This window comes from Balaenoptera ricei, chromosome 10 (genome assembly GCF_028023285.1).
Source record: "Balaenoptera ricei isolate mBalRic1 chromosome 10, mBalRic1.hap2, whole genome shotgun sequence".
Classification (NCBI taxonomy): Eukaryota; Metazoa; Chordata; class Mammalia; order Artiodactyla; family Balaenopteridae; genus Balaenoptera; species Balaenoptera ricei.
In genome coordinates this window covers 80,047,201-80,070,966 of record NC_082648.1, presented here as the reverse complement: position 1 = coordinate 80,070,966, position 23,766 = coordinate 80,047,201, and the positions used below count along the sequence as shown (strand labels likewise).

Sequence of the window (23,766 nt, the reverse complement as noted above, 5' to 3'; positions counted from 1 at the left end):
AAACAGCCGCTAAGTAGATGACTCAGGAAGAGACGTGAGATAAACTCACTCTTTATAAAATATACTAGAAGACAGTGACCCTAGAGGGGGCAGGAGTGGCAAGTGTGGTACAATTAATGCTTGGGTTAACGCACTTCGTCTTCTATACACAATGCCATCAGGATCATCTTTTAAAAACACAAATATGATCGTGTCAGTCCTCTGCTGAAAACCCTTTAATAAGTTCCCAGCATCAACTAATAAAGTCCAAACTCAGAGCCCTTCCCATCGTGGTCCCTCCCATCTACTTCCTTGCTTCCAGAGCCAGTGCTGGGGTAACATGATTCAATTTGCCATCCCCTCAAAAGATCTCTTATTGGAGTGACTTCCCTGGTGGTCCAGTGGTTAAGACTCTGTGCTTCCACTACAGGGTGTGCGGGTTCGATCCCTGGTCGGGGAGCTAAGATCCCACAGGTCGCACGGTCGAAACAATAAAATAAAATGATCTCTTTACTGTGCTGGTTCTGCTCCCCGAATTACCTCTCACCCGCTCCTTCCCTCAGTGAACGTCTACTCAGGCCTCAAGACCCATTTTTTTTCCTCTTCCCCAAGACCCAATTTTAATGCCACCTCCTCTCTGAAGCCTTTCCCAACCTTGGTTACAGCCAAGGGCTCCTTCCTCTGGGCTTCCGCCACAGTAGTAGTTAACATCACTTGAGTGCTTGCTCTGAACAGGCAACTGTGCCTAGGACTTCATGCCCATCATCCGGTTTAATTCTCTCAGCAACCCTGCAAGGGAGGCACCGTTACTAGCCTGCTTTACAGAAGAGGAGATCTGGCACAGGGAAGATAAGAAACTCGCAGGTCACGCAGAAGCCTGGATTCAACCCCACACACTGGCTCCAGGTCTGCCTTCTTCCTGCTGCCAGTGTGGAAGTCATCCCCCTGCATCACTGGGCACCCCAAACCGGCTAGTTCTCCGACATTCCTGCTCGGTCAATGACACCTCTGTCCCTCTGGTACACAAGGCAGATACCCATGCTCTTTGCCCTATCATCTCAACAGCAAAGCCCCTGCACCTATGAGACTCAGCTTCACATCTCTTGGAAGTCCTTCTCCATCTGACTTGGGTACCCGTTCTTTGGGCTCCAACCTAGTGCCTCGTACAAGGCCTGGAACATGGTAGGAATCCAGTGTATGTTTGGTATCATTTCTTTACTTTCTTTGTGAGGACTTAGATCAAGGGAGAAAGAATACATCTTCCAGAAAAACAGTGGCCACCTTGATATTTTATTTTTCATTTTATGGCCCCATTTTTAGTGTGTCAGACTCAAGGGGGGATCCAATTAATCCCTAAGTCCTGTCAATTCTACCTTCCAAATAGCTCTTAAATCCACCTACTTCTTTCCATCCCCACTACCGTCTCTCTTATTCAGTCCCCAATCTCTTGCTGGTTTACAACCACCTTCTAAGGGACCTGCTGGCTTCCAGCGGTGTCGTCTCTAGTCTACCTTGCACCAGAATGCTTGTTCTGAAACACACAAACGATCTAGTCTGTCTTCTGATTGAAACCCTGGGATGGCTTCCCAAAGTCTTTCCAACGAAATTCAAATGCTTTTACATGGGTTTTAAGACCCCTCCTCCCCTGCCCCTGCCTACCACGCCGCCCTGATTAACCAACGCTCCTCAGACAGCACGCTTCCCCTACTGTGCATTAATTAGGCCAGGCGCCCCTCCGGCTTCCAGCCTTGGCACCGTCTGTTCCCTCAGCTTCCCCCGCTTCCTCTTTACCTGGATGACATCTGCTCACACTTCAGGCTCAGCTTAGACATCCCTTCCTCCAGGAAGCCTTCTCTGACCTTAAGTTTAGGTTAGTTTTCTTTGATGGATTCATTTTCACTGTACCTGTTGTTGTCTTTGTAACTGAAGTATAACTGACCTATGACACAGTGTTAGCTCCACCTGCATAATACAGTGATTTGATATTTCTATACATTACAAAATAATCACCACGACAAGTCTAGTTACCATCCATTGCCATACAAAGTTATTACCATATTATTGACTGTATTCTCCATGCTGTACATTTCATTCCCATGACAAATTTTTTTGTACTGGAAGTTTGTACCTCTTAATTTCCCTCACCAATTTCACTCATCCCCCTAACCCCTTCCTCTTGGGCAACCACCTGTTTGTTTCTGTACCCACGACTCTGTTTCTGTTTTGTTATTTTTGTTCATCTGTTTTGTTTTTTAGATTCCACATATAAGTGAAATCATACAATATTTGTCTTTCTCTGACTTATTTCACTTAGCATAATGCCCTCTAGGTCCATGCATGTTGCTGCAAATGGCAAGATTTCATTTTTATAATGGCTGAGTAGTATTCCACTGTGTATATATACACCACATCTTGTTTATCCATTTGTCTATCGATGGACACTTAGGCTGCTTCCGTATCTTGTCTATTGTGAATACCGCTGCAATGAACATAGGGATGAATGTATCTTTTCGAATTAGTGTTTCATTTTCTTCAGAAAAATACCTAGAAGTGGAATTGCTGGATCAGCTTGGTGGTTCTACTTTTAATTTTTTGAGGAACCTCCAAAATGTCCTCCAGAGTGGCCACACCAATTTACATTCCCACCAACAGTGCACGAGGGTTCCCTTTTCTCCACACCCTCGCCAACACTTGCTATTTGCTGGTTAGATGTTTGTTTGGTTTTTTTTAATGTGTCCCCATGGAATCCTCCACGTCCTCTGTGCTAACCCTATTATTCTCTATTTACTTATTAGTAGATTGGTAGCTCCTTAACTTATTAGGGTAGACCGGATTATTGTTCCCAGTTCTGCAATCTCTCCTGTACTGGAATAACACACCCACACCCTTTGCCACTAGAGTAGGCAGTGTATGTTTCACTACACCACTGATGCTGGGCTTGGCTATGTGGCTTGCTTGCCAATGGAATATCAGCAAACACGACATGAGCGGAGGCTCTGAATGTGCTGCAGAGTTTAGCTTGGGTTCTTGTGCTTCTGCTACCTGCCTTGAGGAGAGTACGTGCAGGATGAGAGACATATGAAGCAGACCTGAATCAAACTCTCCACCTGCAGCCACTGCTGAAGCTGACCCATGATCAAGAAAAACAAATTTTTGTTCTTGTAAGTCACTAAAAATCCGTTTGTTAACACAGTATTACTGGAGCAGAAATCTGACTACTAACACTGTCTCTATCCCTCACTAGACTGCAAGCTCCATGCGGGCAAGAAAGAACAGTATCCCAAGCACATAGTAGGCGCTCAGTAAATATCTGTTGATGGGATGTATGACTGAATGAATGAACGTTGGCCACTGACATGTCTGTCTCCCTAGCTGGCACGTGAATTCCTTAAGGCCGAGAACGGCATCTGATTTCTCTCAGTATCACCTAGTTATCTCACTTCCCACGTTGGGTTCTTGGTAGAGATTCAATAAATATTTGTTGAAATTAGATAAATTGAATTTTGTGGGCTGACTTGGGAATCAGTCCTTAATTTATGACATTGTTTCTATGGGAAAATGCATTCCGAGTGCCAAACAAACTTGCAAATGAACTTCTGGAACCTCACCCGCTCATTGGTTCCGGATTGCCAGTTCTGTGGAAATCCATAACTAAACACATGTGCTGTGCTTTGCAGTATGGGAGAAACTGAGAAGCTGCTTCCAAACCCAAGATATTCAGCCTGCAAAAATTCATTTTCCACCCACACAGACAAATTCAACATAGGTTGGATTTGAGGTTCCAACAATAAAATACTAGACTTTTTAGAGCTCACTGTTTATCTAATTGCTTTTTGTCTGCTTATACTGGATGCCTATTCTTAACGTCCGATCAAAAGGAAGTTAAGATCATTTCCTTGCACCACCCCACCTCAACAAATCCACTTTCTAGACGTGTATGAAATAAAGCCCAACCTTCTCAATAGAGAAAATAAATTATTTTTCTAAATAAATCTGTGACATTTACAATAAACACAGTGGGATGCTCTACAGTTATAAGAAAACAACCCCCTTTAGAATTCCTAATTTTGAATGGTACTGACAGCTTAACACGAGTCACAGATCTGAGGCTTAGTTTCATTTCATCTCAGGTCAGAACCAAGCCAGTTTGAAACCAAGTGATCTGACGTGACTGGGAAGGGCCATCAGTCCACAAATCCGGAATGTTTTATCATACTTAACGCACACGCCTCAGCCTGCCATTGGTAGTTTCCCAATCACTCAGTGTACTCCATTCATTTAACGTATATTTTTTAAGCACCTACTATGCACCAGGCACCATTCTAGATTCTGGGGATACAGTCATGAACAAGACGAGGTTCCCATGCAACTTACATTTTAATAAAGGAAGAGGCAGAGAAAGAAGATCATTTCAAATAGTGATGGGGCCAGGAAGAATATAAAACAGTGATGTCACAGGTGAGGCTACTTCAGACTGGGTCATTGCAGGGAGACATGTATGCTGGGACCTGATGAGCAAGAAAGAGCCAGCCGTGGAAGGATTTGGGGAAGAATTTTCTAGACTGAGGAAACAGCAGGTGAAAAGTCCCTGAGGCAGGAACAAGCCTGGCATATTCTTAAGTCAGAAAGAAAGCTCGTGTGGCTGGGGTCGAGTGAACCAAGGAGAGAGTGGCATGAGATGTCTGAGAATAACCAAGGACCCGATTCTGGGAAGCCCTGTATTCAGGCCCTGGGAGCAGGGGAGTCAAACTGAATTCTGTGACGGAGGCCAGTGGAGGTTTTTAAGCTGGGGAATAAAATGATCTGGTTTAGATTTTTACAAGACCACTCCTCCTGGGGCAGGGGTGAGGGGACAAAAGCAGAAGCAGGGGAAGCCGTGAGCAGGCTTTTCCAGAAGGCTGGATTCCTTTATCATCAATAAAAGTCCTGATGTCTTCAACTTCCTCAATTGTTCCCTTCACCCTCTTGCTGGTCTTGATCACCAGGCTCTCCCCGAGGACACTGCCTCCCTGCAGCCCACCAAGGGCTGGCTGGTTCCTCTCCCTCATCACAGTGGTCCTACTTGTGTCTTCCTGCCTCTTCGGGATGAATCTTCTTCCTTTCTTTCCAAGCCTGGCCCCATCCCCTGCGCTCCCCAGCTCGGAAGCTCACGCCATCGGGCCATCTGCCAGACCCCCCACCCCGACCCCTCCTCGTCAAGACCATCCACAGACCACCCCGCCCATGGGCAATTCCTTTCCTTTCTTGACTATTTGGCTCCTCGGTCTCTCCAACATTGCTCCCATAGTCCTTCTTGGTGACTGGTCCACCGAACACTCTGACCCCTCCCTCAGTTCCCTGACCCTCTCTGCCAATGATCTTGTCCTCCATCCTATTTCAGCTACACAATCACACCCCAGACCTTGTCAGTACCAATAACTCCACCCCCTCCATGACCTTAATTTCAAGTTCCCCATAGGCCGACCACTACCTCTTCTCCAGTTCCCCAGGTCCAACAAGATTTAAACCCCAAAACAACCTCCCTTGCACAGAGCTGGCTACCTTTTCACAACCCTCACTTCCCTTGTGTCCTCACGTCCCTCCCTAGAGCTCACTTCTGGCTTGGAGACCAGGGTCCACTATTGTAAGTACCCACATGCATATCACTGCCCATCCCTTGCAGGCACCCTCAGCTCCTGGGCCCCGCTTTCCCCTCTTGAATGTATTTCCTGGCTAAGCCCCATCTCTGGCTAAATCTAACTCTCCACTACCTTACCACTATGCCCATGGAGCCAAACATGGCTTGTGAAAGCAAACCCATGCTTACTGCTCTCACTTCAAAAGCAAGACCACTGACTTCAAGGGAGCCCTGATGTTGTCTGGCAACTGTTCTCCCTCTCCCGGCTCTGTTCTCTCTTCCACTCTGTCCCATACCTTCTCTCTCTTCTCCCTTCCAACTCCAGGGCTTCCTCCCTCACCTCACCCACCTTACATTACTGAGAATGATGTAAAGCCACATGCAAAGACACTGTGCATGCTTCCATCACCGACCTGCTCCTGAGTCCATATTCTTCACCTTCCCTCCCATGACCAAGGATGAAGGGTCCCATGCTCCTGGCTGAGGCTGGGCCTCCCGCTGGCACACAAGATCATATTTTCTTTCATCTGCTGAAAGACAACACCCCACAGTTCTCCCTTCTCTCTCCTGTATCGTCAGTTTCTCTCTCTCTACTGGAACTTTCCCGACAGCACAAAAACACACTATTTCATGTATCTTAAGAAAACCCCAGGGGCTTCCCTGGTGGCGCAGTGATTGAGAATCTGCCTGCCAATGCAGGGGACATGGGTTCGAGCCCCGGTCTGGGAAGATCCCACATGCCGCGGAGCAACTGGGCCCGTGAGCCACAACTACTGAGCCTGCGCGTCTGGAGCCTGTGCTCCGCAACAAGAGAGGCCGCGACAGTGAGAGGCCTGCGCACTGTGATGAAGAGTGGCCCCTACTCGCCGCAACTAGAGAAAGCCCTCGCACAGAAACGAAGACCCGACGCAGCCAAAAATAAATAAATAAATAAAAATTTAAAAAAAAACAAACAAAAAAAACCCCAAAGCTCTCTGGACTCCACTTTTTCCTCCAACGTCTGCTCCATTTTTCTGCTGTCTTTCTCAGCAAAGCTCCTCCAAAGAGTTGTCTCCACCCTGCCCTCTTCTAATTTTCTCTTACAGCTTTAGCACCACTTCCTGCCCTTGTCACCGTAACCAGTCATCGCCTGCTAAGTCCAGTGGCTCAATTCTCTTCCTCTCTTGCCTGACCTCTCCGCACAATCTGGCACAATGGACCACTCCCCTCCTCTTTTTTTCCCTGGGCTTCTAGCCGGCCACCTTCTTTAGTCTTTCCGCTTCCCCTTCTGGTTGTTCTCTCCGTGTCTGTTACTTCTTCATCTTCTTGACCCCTAAACGCTGCACTGCCTCAATGCTCAGTCCTCCAACTAATCCTCCTCTCAATCTACACTCCCTCCCTCATCTGGTCTGAAGACTTCACGACGTACCATCAGAACACTGCTAACCCCCAAAGTCATATTACCAGCTCGGACATCTCCTATGAACGCCAGACCTGTGTTTGCCAATAGAGTAGCCACTAGCTGCTACACATGGCTATTTAATCACCATCACCACTGTGACCATCACCGCCATCTCCACTGCTGTCACTGAATTAACTCCTGCACAGAGCTCTACAAATATAGACAGAGAAGCTACATAAATGGAACAGATCAGAAAGATTATGGCAAACTGCTTAGTGGGTGTGTGGCGATGCAGTGCTGTTCATGATCAGTTAATTTCTTAAACTCTAGTCTTAAGCAAGCGACAAGAAGAAAACGTTCCTACCCAATTACAATTATTCATGAGAATCTTCCTGGCCTTGCCTCTTTTGTCTGCCGATGATTCTGAAGGAAACAGCCCGGTAAGGAAGCTCAGCAAAAGCAAGGGCAATTATGCGTCTTGTTGCATCTCAGCTTCAGACTTCCTCCATGAACTCTTAATTAATTCCATCCCCATATTTTTAGTTTGTTTCCTGAACCTCTTGCTTATATTGTATTTTTCCCCTCTCCCTTCATTGCTCTTGCCTTCCTCCCCCAAAGGCTCCCAAATTCTACTCCCAGTCTTCTTTTCTTTCCCTAAATTGCCCCTTGTTTAGCCTTCAGCTTCTCTGCACCTGTTCTACTCTTTCTTATCCTTTTTCACCTTTAAAAACTGAAAGCACCAAACTGACAGACACTGTTATGGTTTTTTTTTTCCCCCTGCCTGAGCTGCAGCTCAGGCTCTCTCTTCCTTGCTTCTATAGCAAAAGCCCGAGTACTGGGTTGCCATGGCAACAGCGAATCCAACCAGGCCGGTCCCAGCGACGCTGGGAGCTGCCATGGCGAGGAAGCTGCTACAAGTCGCCCTGGGCCTAGATGGGTCGTGAACATCGTAATTCAAGACCAGGCTGGGCAGATTCTGCCCGGAGACTGCGACTGCACATCAGGCCTGTGCACAGCTGTACAGTGCATCCAGAGACATCATCATCAATAATCAGGCCTCCACGGAGCCAACCAAACACGTGACATCATGAGGGTTCATCTGAAAATTTTCAAACACGCCTATTCTTTTATCTCCTCTGACAGAGAACATTTTGCATCTCTCTCCAGTCTTGGAGAACTCTGTAGAAAGTAAAAGCTAAAGTGACAGCGCCGACTTACGCCAGTATCCTTCCCCCCAACCCCTCTCAACCCCTGCCCTCCACGTTGGGGACCCTCTCAGTGGTTCAGGTCAAATGATTCAGTAGCACCGACACAACTGGGAACATCCCTGAGAATTAATTCAGATTACACGATGGTATTTTAGTTGGCGCAGAGATCAGTTTCCCCCAGGTCACTGGAACGGATCCTTAAAGTAGGGCAACAAGTGTGCAGCCGCATGACACTGTTTCGAAATTGTGAGTTGGTGAGAAAGAACTCAGGAAATACCTCTGTAGCGAATGGCACCAACCGCAGTGAGGGTCTGTCGCTGCTAAACACTCCGAACAGGATTCATGTTGACTGCAGTTCGCAACACGAATTCTCCTCACCTAAAAATAAAGATGACGGCAGTTCAGAGGGAATTACGAGCAACACCAGAAAAGCTACAACACCTTATCTGATGAAGGGCCACAAAGAGACATTTATCCACTCAGACGCCGAACGTCTGTGTAATGACATCGGGCGGCGGTTCTCAAGTTCTAGGGTATGAAGCAGTTTATCAGCATCTCCTGGGGAGCTTTTGAAAGGGCAGATTCCCAGACCCCCTGCTGCTGAGACTCTAGTTGAGTAGGTCTGGGGTGGGGCCTAGGAATCTGCCTTTTTAAGAGTTCTCACAGGTGAGCCTGATCCACAGTCAGGTTTCTGACCTGCCAATAGTGATTTTCAAGGATCGTGGAATCAGGTCACCTGGTTTTCAGTGACAGTCAATGGCACCTTGGAGATGAGCGTCTGGGGAAAGCAACAGGCTCTGACCTGGAGAGTCAGCACGAGGTTGGCACTTGACACGGAAATGAGGACCACCCTCCCGCACCCCTCTTAGGGGTAACCCATCGCCTCCTCTCCTGGCTCACTGTTCACACTCCCTCCACTGGAGGTGAAAATAAAAGAAACAGGGGGAGTTTTCCAATCATTCCTGGCCCCTAGAGCTGCCTCTTCCGGTTGTCAGAAAACAGCAGCCCCTGAGGTGGGCGTTGGTGCTGGGCACACCCATGCCCTGGAGGCCGGCAGAGCCTCCAAGCGGGGTTGGTTGGGGGGAGGCAGGGAGGACCTGAGCCTCACACGGTGCACTTTCTGCAGGCAAAATCCCACAGCGTAGTCAGGAAACCTGTGGAATTCATTAAGCCAGGAAGTTGTACCTGCTGGAAAGTATAAGTAACTTCTTAACACATATAGAGAAATAGAGAGTTCTAGAAGGGGTTTGTGAGAAAAGCAGGGGCTATCCCGATGAATACCCTTCCATTCCAAGCTGGCTTCATGGAGGATTACCACGCCCATCATCTCACAGTCCCCAGTGCTGCTGACAGACGTGGTGGGCAGACCACCAGCCTGAGTCAGAATTAACCAGAATGCGGACATTTCCTTGTAGCTCACAGCACATCTTTGTAATTCTGGGGGATTTTCACAAATGTCACGAATCTCTCCAACCTTGTTTCCTCACCTGTGAAACGGTGATAGTGCTGCTGACTTCACGGGGTTATTACCAACATTGCCCGGCACATAATAAACGCTCAATAAATGTTGGCTATTGCTACTACATGAGAAAAAGTTTCCACGGTCCAACAAACATGTGAAACCTCACAGGGAAAAAGCAAATGTTTCCTTAGCACAAGGCTTCTGAGAGCCTTTGAATGCTCTATTATGATACTCTAGGAGCGGTACAGTAAGTAACATCTGCTCCTGGGACCACTTTTGCTCAGAACATTTAGTGGAAAATGAGTCTCTAGAACATTCTATGAGAATGACTCTACATGTACTTAAACACACGAACATATAACTATGTGAAAGAAAGGCCACCATAAATACTATATTGGACCTGCTTCTCTAACTTAACACATTTATAGGGACTATTCCACAGCAATGCATCTATTTCCATATGGTTGTTTTAATGACCGGGTATTCTATGGATGTAGCAGGGCATTTTAGTTTGGCTGTTACTATCTCCCCAAGAGTCTAGGAAAGGACCTTCCTTAGGTTTTGTCTCTCTAGGGCTTATACTGGCTCAACCAGAGAACCAAAGTCTTACTAATAGGATCTCTAGCAGTGAATCTAAGTGAAGAAGGTAAGAATAACCAGCTTTGATGCCCAGCGGAAAGCTCTTCCCGGGACTTCAGGCTTTGAATGGCCAGACTAGAACTCTTCACCTTCAGAAAGTGAGGACCTATCAACTACTGGTAGTTCTCACTGTGGTTCTCAGCCTACAGTCTTGGGGTCTGGGAAAGGATTTATGAGCTATTTGCAATGTTTCAAAAAGCTGATTGGAAAAACATGCACAGACTAAGCAAGGCTGCAAGTGTCTTTGCTTTGAGCTGGAATTTTATCAGCTCCGTGTGGTAGCAGAGTCAGCGCTCTGAGTGGCCGTTTTGAGATGCCCTTGATAAATAACGCCTGAGAATGGGAATTGTTACTTAATAAGTGCAGTTTGTTGAGTAGACAAAAATCTTTCAAATACGAGAACCCTGGGGAAGAAATATAATAGTGTTTAAATGTTGAAGCAAGCTGGTCAAAAAGGTTCTATATGGTGAAGAACAAAGGTATATGAGATCCACTGGCCATCTCAATGCGGTCATTTTGAATAACTGGCATTTCAACATGCAAAAGGCAATATAGCCTTTTTAGGAATGTCAGAAGCGAAAAAGTGCTGCACATCTTCTCTGCGACCTGGCCAGCACATGGAGATTGATGTCATTGCTCTTCTCCATAGAATGACTGAGAGGAAAAGAATGGAAAATGAGGGTGGGCCGAGGGCATCTGTTATATCCATTATGTAATTATGTAAGTCTCACTTATCTTCTTTGCACTTTGTATGTTCAAATGGTCATGGGTCAAAACAACCATGCCAGAATGGCCTGTTTGGTTTTCACAAATTTGGGGTTTGATACCATTTATCACGGGCTTTAACATCAGGGTAGAATTTAAGTCCTAGCCCTGACAAGGCTCTATATATATCCTTGAGAAGATATTTAACCTCTCTTAGTCCTAGTTCTTCATATATAAAACAAGGGTAATTTTTATCTCACTAGATTATTGACAGATTTCATTAACATTGTTTATTATACTTTGTGGTTTGTGTGTGTGTGTGTGTGTGTGTGTGTGTGTGTGTGTGTGTGTGTGTACAACTCTATGCATCTAGAGAGATCCTCTTTGGAATAGTAACTAGCACGGCGTCAGTAGGGACTCAGTAACAATTAGTTCCCCTCCTCCTTCCCTTGGTGAAAGCACTTTGTAAAAATGAAGAAAATGTACAAAGGTATCCTTTTTATTTCAGTAAGCTGAAGCAAGAAGAAAAACTAAAACAGCCAGATAAATTAAGAGAGGGAGGGTGAGTGCCATATATTTCCCGGTTCATGAATGTGTATGAGACTATGGCCTGATATTAACCCCAAATTCCAAAGCCAATCCCATCGGGTATATTCATAAATGCATCTAACCATTCAATGCCCACACGATCAATGTGTAAATTCAGTTACCTCGCTGATTATGCTCCCATTTGCAAGCATACCTTTCTCTGAAAAACTTGGCACTGGAAATATAGCCAATAATAAAATTGTCTAAAGAGGTAATATTTCTTGCTTACTTACTGACAGTAAGGTTTTTAATTCCATGCCTGTGAACCACTGCGTGTCTTCTTGAAGCCTGCAGCAGTGTTTAAACTCAGTAGTTCAAAGTAAAAGCTTCACCACTCGATAATGACATCAATTAAACAATTTGTATTCATAAGACAGAAACAGTAACTAGTATTTTTCTGCCTACCTCTTTTCCAGCTGTTAGATAGATGTAGATATTCTTCTTAGGATGAGGAACGAGTTTGTAGAAAACAGGTGTTTCTTCTTTAATTTCATAGATAACCTCCGGACAATTAGAAGTCAAATTCTCACCAAGAATGACCTATTTTTTAAAAAAGAGAAATATGACTTCTATTAAATAATTTGAATTTCAGGGTGGCAAAACTTATGGCTTAGTCCTAAGATTACATCCTTTCTTCCTCACTACCTACACGGGCTAAGGTATCACGTTCCTTAATCATCGGTTCATATCTCAGCCTTCAACAAGGCTGGTGATAACAACCTTGGTATTTCTGCTTTCGTAGGGGACAAAGTCGTGGTGCACGCACACACACACAAAGCCACTCCTCAGTGCTGGGGCAGTATCCTCATATGTGGAAGCTCATTATCCACAACTGGCCTTATGAGAAGCCGCAAGTGACAGCTTCATTAGTGCTATGCCAAGTGATCTTAAAACTAAAGGCAGGCAGCCTGACAGGTACCTGCATGGGTTACTCTGATTCTCCTCTACGGGTCTACACAGTTCCGCGTTTTAAAGTAACCAGGACAACTTAACAGGCCTAAACGAGTAGGTACATATTTATATATAAAATATAAGTAAGTGTGGCTTTGAAGTTGGACATACCTGAGTTTCACTCATCTTTAGTCAACAAACATCTACTGAACATCCACTATATCTATCTGCCACATTCTAGGTGTTTGCAAAAATGCAGTGAACAAATGGTGGGAAAATCCTGCTCTTACAGAACTTACATTCACGTGCATGCTGGGGTGGGGGGAGCATAATGATAGACAATTAACAATAAATAAGTAAATTATAAAATATGTCAGCAGGCACCGCAATGCAATGAGAAGCCTGCGCACCACAACGAAGAGTAGCCCCCGCTCGCCACAACTACAGAAAGCCTGCGCGCAGCAACAAAGACCCAACGCAGCCAAAAAAAAAAAAAAAAAAAGTTAGCAGGACCGACAGTATAGCACAGGGAACTATATTCAATATCCTGTAATAACCTATAATGGAAAAGAATCTGAAAAAGAATAGATTACATACATGTACAACTGAATCACTTTGCTGTATACCAGAAACTAACACAACACTGTAAATCAACTATACTCCAATATAAAAAAAATACGTTAGCAGGTGATATAGGTCAAAATTAAGAGGGGTAAAAAGATGGGAGAATGTGTGTTCAGCATTAGGTTTCATTAGAAGGTGACGTTTATTTAGAGACTAGCAGGAGATGCTGCAGCGAGTCATTTAGATACGCGGATGAAGCGTGCTCTTAGAAGAGTGACCCACTGGTGCAAAAGCCCTAAAATGAGAGCAGACCAGTATGGCCTGAGCAGAACAAGTGAGGTAGAGAGGAGTGGACAGCGAGGTAACAGGGTGGATCATATAGGTTCTTGTTGGCCTGTGTAAAGACTTTGCCTCTTACTCTAGGTGAGAGATGCAGAGCCACTGTAGGGCTTTGAGCAGAGGAAACACATGGTGAGAAGGTGCGGTCTGAAGCATGGATATGAAGACTCCTCGGAAGACGATTACCCTAATCCTGGAGAAATATAATGGTAGCTTGGTCTCAGATTTGCATCCTGGCTCTACCCTTCAAGTAGATGTGCTACTCTGAGCTAGTAACTTACTTAACCTCCCCGGGCCTCAATTTCCTCACCTCTAAAATGGAACTAACAATGCCTTCCTTATACACAGTGTTGTAGGATCAAATGAGAATTACGAATAATGCTTAGCACATGAACAATACTCAATGGATAATAACCTATTACTAGATTACAAGCACCTCTTGGGTAGGGACCATGTCTTAATCATCTTGGTACCTACCCCTTTGCCCCAAACAATACAATGCTTTTGAAAGTGAAGATGTTCAACATTTTGTCAGTTTGAAAACATCCAGATATGATATCTATATTCATATCTCTACCACTGTGGACATCAGTAACATTGGGCATATGATTTGAAAAGAAAAAACTGGCACCTGGGATTCTTTTCAAAGTCTACATTCACACATCTACTGAGCAATAACATGCCTGTACCACACATCCTGATGGCAAGCACATTTTTGCTATTTAATCAAAAATTAAGAATCAAACCCAGGTGGATTTGGTGCAACTAGTAGCTCACTAGGAGCCCATGAACTGCTCACTAAGTTCAGTGGCAGCTCTGTAAAGTCAATGTAACTAAATAGATTAAATATGACTTTTTCAAAAGGAAAAGCAGCATTTAGGTCCCAACGGAGGTGGGAAAGGTCTGTGCCGCAAGTCATTTATAAATGACTCTACAGCTGCACCATCCAATATGGTAGCCGTTAGCCACACATGGCTATTTAAATTTAAATTAAATTAAAAATTCACTTCCTTGGTCACACTAGTCACATTTCAAGTAATCACTAGCCACATATGGCTAGTGGCTATCATATTGTATGTGCAGATATGGAACATTTCCATCATCATGGAAAGTTCTATTAGAGACCCTGGCCTACAGAAAACTATGAGCCAAGGGAGACATCAGGCAGGCACTGACCAAGTGTGGACTTGCCAGGCTCCTGTCTTCCCATCTCTAATTCACATTCTTTATTAATCAGCTCAGATTCAAACAGCTGATCTGGTTCTTGGAAAGTGCCTGTATAGAGGGGAGAGATAGGAAGCCAGATTAAAATAAAGACTGATAGAAACATTCTCAAGTGAGGTTCAGGAGAGGGCTGCTGCCCAGATCTCTCTTGATGAATTCATCACGTTAAAACCATCATTTGGCAGAAACACCTATGAAGCGTTCTTGCCAATAAAGCTGAAGCCCAATCTGATCAAGCCTTAGTGCTAACTTCCATTTAGCATTAGGAAACAGAAGGGGTAGAGGAACAAGCTAAATGGCGCCACGAGAAAGTGAACAGCCAAATCCACGGTGTGAGACATTCCACAGGACAACAGACTTTCTTTCCTCAAAAAGTCAACAGAGGTGAATCATAGGATAGGAGGAGGTCACTCAGATTAAGAGAAACAGAACAACCTCAATGTCATTTGAGGACCTTGTTCAGATACCAATTTGGACAAAACAATTTTAAAAAGACATTCTTGAGTTAATCAGGAAAATTTAGTTATATGGACTTGATATTAGATAATTCTAAAGAATTACTGATGATTTTGTTATTTGCAATCACAGCTTTGTGGTGATTTAAAGAAATGATCATAGTTTTTTAGAGATGCATAATGAAAGTATGTAGGGGGTGAAATGACATAGTGTCTGGGATTTGCTTTAAAATTTAGAAGTAAATAAAAACAATTTACAAAGCACCACCACTCATCCATTTCAAGTGAGTTAGGAGCTGCACTGCAGTTGTTATTAGAGCTTATTTTATTTTATTTATTTTTGGAGCATGGTGGATACAGATGGGTAAGGAGCTAGAAAGATCTTATTTGGGTCAATACAGATTTATTTACTTGATACCTTAGAGATGAAGCATCAGTATTCTCTCTAGAACTTGGACTTATGGCAGGGAAGCCTTTCTTGCTTGCTTTTTTTTCTCTTTAAATTACCAAAGTGTGCATGTGTCAGGATTTGCCAACCAGTTTCCTGAACAAGCTACCTTGAGAGGCCTACAGTGAAGCTTGTCCTGATAACTGCAGGTGCTGGGTTTAAAGGGGTATGCTTCATTGTTGGTGGGAGGGAGACTTCTCTGGAAGGTAATTTGGCGTTATCTCTCAACATTATAAAGCACATACCCTTAGATCCCACACTCCCTCATATATACATATATAATGATATATGTAATGGGCATTTATTGCAGCATCGTGTGTTCTAACAAAAGACTAAAACAACCGAAACGTCCAACAATAGGGACCTGGTTAACTAAACTATGGTGCAAGCAATGGAATACTATTTAGCAATGAAAAGAATCAGAAAGCTCTTTATGTATTATATGTTATGTTCACCATGCTATATTAAATATGTATATATACATGTATATACACATATATAACATATATGTTTAATAAAAGGGGAGAAAGGCTATCTTCCCCCTTTTGCTCGCAGACATATATAAAATATCTCTAAACCGTTATCACTGGTTGCCCCAGAAGTCAAGAATGGGTGGCCTTCTTGGTTCTTTTGAGTTTTGAACACTGCTAATGTACTGTCTTTAAAAATAAATACATGCAATTTAAATTTTAAAAGTGTTTGAGGATGAGTGGGTCCAATGGTTTTCCTTTTTGCTAGATTATGCAGAGAAGAATCTCCGTAGCCCCAAGGAAGTTTCCATTTTCATCACATCTTTAATTTTACTAAAGCAACGTGCTGCACAGAGGGACTGGGGTCTCTGCTTCAGCATGGTCCTCGTCTCTCTCAGATGTCTACAGGAAGGATCTCCTCCTTCTCTGGATTTCTGTTAATATCACCTCCGACCTCACCCATCCCCACCTCCACTCACAGAGCCCAGCCCAGCACAGGGGCATCGGTGGAACACTTAGATCTTCTAACTGCAAAAGTCACATCAACGTCAACACAGAAAAGAAAGCCAGCAAGACCGGAGCTGGGCCGCCTCGGAAAAGAATACGATCAGTGAAGTGATTCAGGAAGTAACAGTGAGTCACAGAAACCCAAAATGGGTTGAATTTTGCATAAGAGAAAATGCATCCAATGCACACACACTCCTCGGGCATGATGTGGATTTTCATCTATTGCTTCCAGCATACGACCTTAATATAGATCTAACCTGAAGTCAACCTGAGCCTCTGCCACGTATATTCTTACATAGCCTTTCATCCTTCGCAAATGTCACCTCCTCTGAGAAGCCTTCCCTGGTCACCTTTCTACCATACCCCACTGTCCCTCTCTACACATCACTCTGTTTTCTCCATGGCACTTATCACCATGTGAAATGACTTCATTACTGGTTAATCCATTTAGTTGTTTTCTGTCTTTTTCTTCCCACCATGAGAGCAAGGGCACTGTCGGTTTTGTTCACTTTTGTATCCTTGGCACCCAGAACAGTGCCTGGCACATAAAAGGTGCCCAATAAATATTTATTAAATGAAAAAACATACTCTATTAGCGTTCAAGATTTTATAGGGCTCTTCAGATTTTTCCAGCTGCAGCCCGTGTGGAAAACAAATTTTCCCTGATGGAGAATTTCAGTGAGTGTCAACATATTGTTTCTGTTGACATCTTCCTGAAACCTCATGGCAGGCTATTAACTAGCCTTGGGATTTTCACTGCATACAAAAAAACCAACAAACAAACAAAACAAAAAAAACCAACAACAACCCTCCCAGCTACAGTCCTGAAATGTATGGTGTGTGAGACTTCCACACCATACCGTTAGCTGCATTACAACACCATCCACGGAAAAGACAGCCTGGTGAGGAAAATGAGGGGGAGAAAAATTAAACAAAAGACTATTTCTTTTTTTCTTTACTATTACCATGACATGGGAAAGCCATGGGTGTTCAAAGCGCTAAAATATTTTACACCAAGTTTCTTTTCTTATACCTCACTCTGTGAGGCTAACCAGTTAAAGGGTAAACCAATCATTCTTCTCACTTATTTTTTTTTTTCCATCAACAGTTTCTAAGAAATGCTGCAAAGGAGACTTAAACCACACATACACACACACACACACACACACACACACACACACGAGGAAAGCAAGGTAATTATCTGATAGCATTTACTGTGCTTCAGTAAGTAGGAGTAATAATAAAAATGAAATATAAAGATTAAAGCAAATTACTCTCTGGTTTCCAATCTACTGATTTTGATGTAAATAGTAAGAGAAGCGTACAGCCTGAACCATGAGTTCTAGATTTGTGGATTACACGGGCGAATTTGTTCTGAATCGGGGAGTCCCTGCACACTCACACACTGGAAGGAGTGAGATGGGGGTAAACTTGAACCTGACTTTCTCAACAGCCAACCACAGAGCCCACTTCCAGGTTTTGACAGTTCCCACTGCCTTTACTTTTTGGTCTGTTCCCTCAGCTCAGCGTCCGTGCCCCACCCCCCCCACTTCCGGCCCCAGGTCCTGTCCTGGGCTCCTCATGGCCTCCTTTTCCTTATTTGAACATTCTGTGGGAGTATAAATAGAGCTCGGTTTTATAAAAGACCTGTTTTTGTTTTCTCTTATTTTTCACTCGAAAACTTTAAAAACCAGCGTCAAGGCAGACTCTTCAAAGGTTACACAGTTTGGAGGCAGGAAGAACTTTCTGGAAATGGGTTGAATCTCACTCCATGGTTTGGATAAATGAAATCTACTAGTAGGAGCAGAGTTTGGAGAGCTACATAGGTAGCCAGCCCTGACTCAGCGTGGGCGTGGTGCTTCTCTGCTGGATATGGGGAAAGGGCATGATAGGGCTTCCTGAATCCTGAACCCTGCTTTAGGCCTAAGGATGTTGGAGAAACCCAACCCTAGCCTCCTGTTGCTGGAGCCATTCTAAAAATCAACTTGAACACAGATTTCCTACCTTTGCTCTAAAGGAGTTCACTGGGGAAAAGCAGGGGTTCCTAAGGGGGTTCAGAGGCTCCCAGGAGCTACTTGTAGCCCCGAGAGGAGAGGGCTCTGCCTTCCTCTAACACAGAAGTCTGCACTCAGCTGGGCTGTCAGCAAGCTGTCCCTAAACAGGAATAAACTAAAACCACAGAAGCCATAGGACCTTCTCATGAAACCTCAAATACTTGCATCTTGATGTTAACCCAGATACTCCAATATTAGAATATAAAAAATAAAAACCAGTTCCACAAACTCTCCCAAGCTCTACAGAACACATCTGAATTATCAGTGCAGTTTGTTTGGGAGACTGGTTGCTTCCATTCAAACCACCTTGAGCAAGTTACCTAACCTCTCAGAGCCTCAGGTTTTTTCATTTATAAAGTGGGAATGCTAATAGTATTGAACTAGTAAACCCATGCAGACACTGGTTCTAATGCCCGGCACATAGTAAGAGCTCAGAAGTGTTAGCTGTTATTATTCCTCACCTACTGCCGTCTTTTCTTCTTTGCTTACAAGAAAGGTTAATGGGCATGGGTGAAGTTACAAATTTCGAATTTCATGCATATTTCTTTATTACTTATTTTACCACCTGGAAAAGTTCAAAATATTCGATTCTGCCCTTGAAATAAGGACAATTTTCTACATGCAACAGAGTCAGCTCAAAGGAATCCAAACTACACCATAGTCTGTACCACAATCTGGAGAAAGAGCACGTGTTTATAAGAATGAGTACACATTGCAGCATCCTGGCCACGCAACACGTGGGATATGAATTCCCAAAAACTGAGTGCAATGTGGCCCTACTTTTTCAGCTGATCTCAGTGAAGATGCTGACAAGTGAAAAATTACAGCATGCAATCACACTCAGAAAGGAAGTAAAATGAGGAAATATCCAGAGGAAAAAGTGACTGGACATAATCTGTCTCACACAACCACTAGGATGGCAAGTCGATAATAAGGGGGCAGATCAGATATTCGCAAAGGACGCTTTCAGTTCCAAATTCCTTCAGTTTTTCTAAAACCTTACAAAGGGATTTAGAAATAAAGGTAGGAGAAAGAGGGCAGTAAAGGTATTAGTATATTATGAAATCTTTAATTTTTCCGCTTATCATCAATAAAATCTTACCTTCAGAGGTAGTGCCAGATGACTCGGAAGAGTGCATGTCTTTAAAGACACTTTAAAAATGATTCAATATCTCGGCTTAAGCTCAAAATAATGTTTCCATATAATAGAATATGATACAGCTATTTAAAAAGACTGCTTACAGTTTGCCGTAACATTGTAATATAAGCATTTTCCCTCATTAACTGAAGAAAAAAGGATGCAAAACTGAATAGAGTCTGACCTCAACTATGTAAAAAAAAGAATCTAAAATGCTGACAGCAGCTGCCTCTACATAAGAAAACGAGGGGTATTTTTTCTTTGCTTTCCCCTCATACCCCGCTACTTTGCAACTTTTTCCAAGAGCATGTATTACTTTTACAATAAGAAAAAATCATTTAAGTAATATGATATTTAAAATTGCACCAAACTCTACGAAAACTCTGTGAGGTTTTCAGAGATTTAGGAAATCAGAGGGTCTGTGTGTGTGTTGGTCAAAAAGAGCAGTTGGCCCCCAAATGCTATTTCCTGCCTCTCCTCCAACCAGGCATATAGTACAGTGCCTGGCGTCTGTCAAAAGGCAGTCAACTGTTGATCGCCAGGGAAACTGAAGAGTCAGGCTGAGTGATCCAAGCCCCTTCTCCTCCTCCTGCAGGCTGCCTTGGGTTGGGTTTTGTTTTTCTTGCTCATTAGTACCTCCACTCTGTGGCTGAAGAAGCCAAGCTTGTGTCTATCAATGTTTGTCTTTTCTAACAGTTCTGGTGACAAGTCTGGCAAGGGACAAGCTTGAAGTTTTTGAATAAAGGGATCTGGAGATTCTCTGTGCCTTCCAAATCATCTACACAATCCCGGGGCTTCAGGACCCTGGGTGATTTCAGGGGCTGCATCCCAGCATCTGTAGGCAGGATACATAGGGGAGTCTTGGGAATGAGTGGGCTGTCCTAGGGAGGCTGGCGGGGCCCCGTCAGCTCACGCTCTCCCCTCCCAACCTCCTCCTGAGGGGGGAACCTTCTTGAGGGAAGCTGGGGGTGGGGGGGTTTGACTCCCAAGAAGTGATCCTGCCAGTGAGGTATTCCCTCAGCCAGACGGTCTGCCTTCTCAAGCTGGGATTCTTCCCTGAGCTTCTAAGAACCCTGAACCTGCTCCACTCCCACTGCCACGTGACTCTCTAGCAACATGCTTCCCACTCCCCCCAGAGAACCCGCACAGAGTGGTTGCCCGTGCCTGGGGCACAAGTTACCAAGCCAGTGTAGCCTGAGACATAACAGTGTGGTCTCTGAAGTGGTTCCCGGTTCAAATCCCTGCTCTGCCATGTGTGACCTTGGACAAATGGTGCAGCTTCTCTGGGCCCCGGTTCCCTTATCTGTAAAATGAGAAGACTGTGTCTACCTCGCTGAGTGGTGGAGGCGACTGAATTAGGACAGGTAAGTGATGAGCACTGTATAAATGTTAGCAGTCACAGAACAAACAAACAGAAAACCAACCTGCGCTTGTTACTGGAACCCTAAAAACATAGCCACAGATGTGGCTTTTGAAGGTGTAGCCCGTACAGATGCCGCGGAAAGTGAGACTTGGGCCAGCCGTCTCTTCCTCAGCAGCCTGAAGCTGCAGCTCAGTTCCACCCCTTGGTACCACAGCATCACTAAACACCGGCCAGCTGCACACGAACCACTGGGGTGAACAAACAGGACAGGCGAAACCAGGCCGTCCCATGGGAAACGATTCATAGCCAGTGTTCCTTCACCTCCAATTTACTATCTAACAGTTTTGGTTGGCTCAGCTTTGGGGAAACAGTGTTCTTGTCAAAACACTCATCAAAAATATCCCAAATCTGAAGAGATAATTGGCAAGGAGACCCAGTAAGGATTGATGGAAACTTCTTCCGCCAGGCGAATGGGTCCAATTAGTCTGGCCAGCTTGGTGTAGCTCCAGACATCGCCTCACGGCACTGAGCAACTCAGTATACAAGGACTGGCGGGTTATTTACCTTTCCCCAGGAAATAAAGCTAACACAAAAGGAAAGATGATCAATGTATATTTTAAAAGCATGTGTATACAAACAAACCCCCTCCCATATGTTACTGGGTTTCCTCCAAAGAAAACAGATTAAATCAAGTTATCTACCAGGCACTCAGCACTGTATCCGGCTGTGGGAATTCCCAGCCTCCTTCTCAAGAAGCTTAAAATCAAGCTGGAAAGGCAAGACAAACACAAGTGCAAAGGTTAGGCATCAAAGCAAGACATTTGTAATGAGCCAAAAGAATGATACAGACAATGAGTATTTCAGGAGATGAGGGAGAAACATGATCACTCCAGGCTTAGGAGTCCTCAGAGAGGAGATGGAGTTTGAGTTGAGCCAAAGCATAGATACGCAGGATTCAGTAAAGCAGAGAAAAAAAGAGAGCAATCCAGGAAAGGGGTACAGTGTGAGCAAAGGTGTGGGAGCAGCACACAAGGCACATTTGGAGAAAGCAAGCAAGCAAGCAAGCAGGTTTGGCTAATTAGAGGCCACCAGAAGAGAAAGGGGTTTCTTAGGTCATCTTGTACAATCTCATTTTACAGATGAGGAAATGGAGGCTCAGAGAGGTTAAGCGATTCACCTCAAGTCACACAGCTGGTTATCAGTGGGAGATCAGTTGAGGGAACAAATCTGTTAATATTCAGTTTAGAATCCGAGCTGACAGTAAATTGACTGGCTATAGAGAGGCAAAGGAGAATCCGCCTAGGGTGAAAGAAACAGTGCAATTCTCAACCACGAATGCTGGTGGAGGTCACAGAAGGTGCTCATTAAACGCTTGCTGAAAAAATTGATAACTGCTATATAATTTCAGACAAGTCATGTGGTATCTCTGAGTTTATTTTCTTCTCCTTCCCCCTGCACCTCCCCCCCAGTGAATAAAAATCTCAACTCGACCACTGGTGTATCCACACAGTGGAAATAAACAGTTCTCAGAGATAAAAGGCGAGGGAGCCTCAAAGGGTTTCAGATTTCTAACCTCTCTGTGGTGGGTACGAAGGTTAGAAAATGAACCACCCCCTCTGCGGGCGGCAGGTGGGCTGGGGAGAAGGAACATCTGTTTTTTTCCTTCTTTTTAGCCCTATAATCTTTTACCTCTTTGAAGTTGTGAGAAATCAGGTGCTTTGTACATTTCCATTATAAAGGAGATAGAACTAAAAAGTTAAAAGTCTTAGGAGGGTGAGCCGGGATGCGGTAGGGTCCAGGTCTCCATGTGCCTCACCTAGGTGGCTCGTGAGTAAGGAAGGGAACCGTCTTGTCAAGTTCCCAGGAAGCAAGGGGTCTGTCACATCCATACATGGGTAGGAGGTTATTACAAATAGATTTCCAGAAATTTCTTTCAGGCCATTTCGGTGAGGGGAGGTGTCTCTGAGCAGTTCACAAAGCAGTCGGTATGGTCTTGTGTATAACCCAGAAGCAATACAAAATACAAAATACAAAAGCACAAAATGGATCAATACTAAAATCGACATGGAAGAAGGCACAGAAAACTAACCTTAAGTAACTGGCCATTTCCAGTCCCCAAGAATAAAACAGTCCTGTTCATTACCACGGTGCCATAAACAGATGTCAGGTCGGAATGGATCAAGGTAGATGATGCGATTGGTTGGACTCTTTCAGGTTGATCCTTGTCATTCTGAACATGCACACAAACGCACAAATAAAAAAAAAGATAATTTTTAACAGTGATAATTCTCATGATGATAAAATGTCACTCATGCCCACCTGGGAAGGATCCTACTGGAGCCCCAAATACATTTTCTTAGACAAGATCCCCAGGAACAACCTTTTATCCCCTTTATCGGCAGAATCACCACGCTTGCCCAACCCATGGAAAGCCATTTGTTTACTGTGTATTAACATGTATTGATTGCCAGCAGTGAGCTAGCCATCCATTTAACGCTCCCCCAGCTGATATATGAAACTGAGTTCCACTTTATTGCCAAAAAAGAGCCCACCGCTGAATTGGGAGGGAGACAGTCTTATACATGGCTGTTTGCAGGATCATGCTGAAATTTATTTTAACAAGGGTTTGGCTTCTGTGAGGTTAAACAAGCCACTTCCAGACATGTGAGACGGACCATCCTATTGGGTGTGATGGCAGAGAGGAGGGACTCTGGATTTACAAAGAGTGCAGTGT

General features: G+C 44.3%; 1 protein-coding gene across 2 annotated transcripts in view; it reads right to left on the bottom strand.

Moving 5' to 3' along the window:
• The window catches only part of PLXNC1 (plexin C1), a 145,377-nt gene that overhangs the window by 103,171 nt on the left and 18,440 nt on the right, over nt 1–23,766 (bottom strand). For both annotated transcript variants that reach the window (XM_059936673.1, XM_059936674.1), the window contains exons 2-4: nt 23,122–23,262; nt 11,985–12,119; nt 8,463–8,563 (exon numbers count right to left, since the gene is read on the bottom strand). In XM_059936673.1, the coding sequence (XP_059792656.1) occupies nt 8,463–8,563; nt 11,985–12,119; nt 23,122–23,262 (377 nt within the window). The remainder of the gene's footprint in view (nt 1–8,462; nt 8,564–11,984; nt 12,120–23,121; nt 23,263–23,766) is intronic.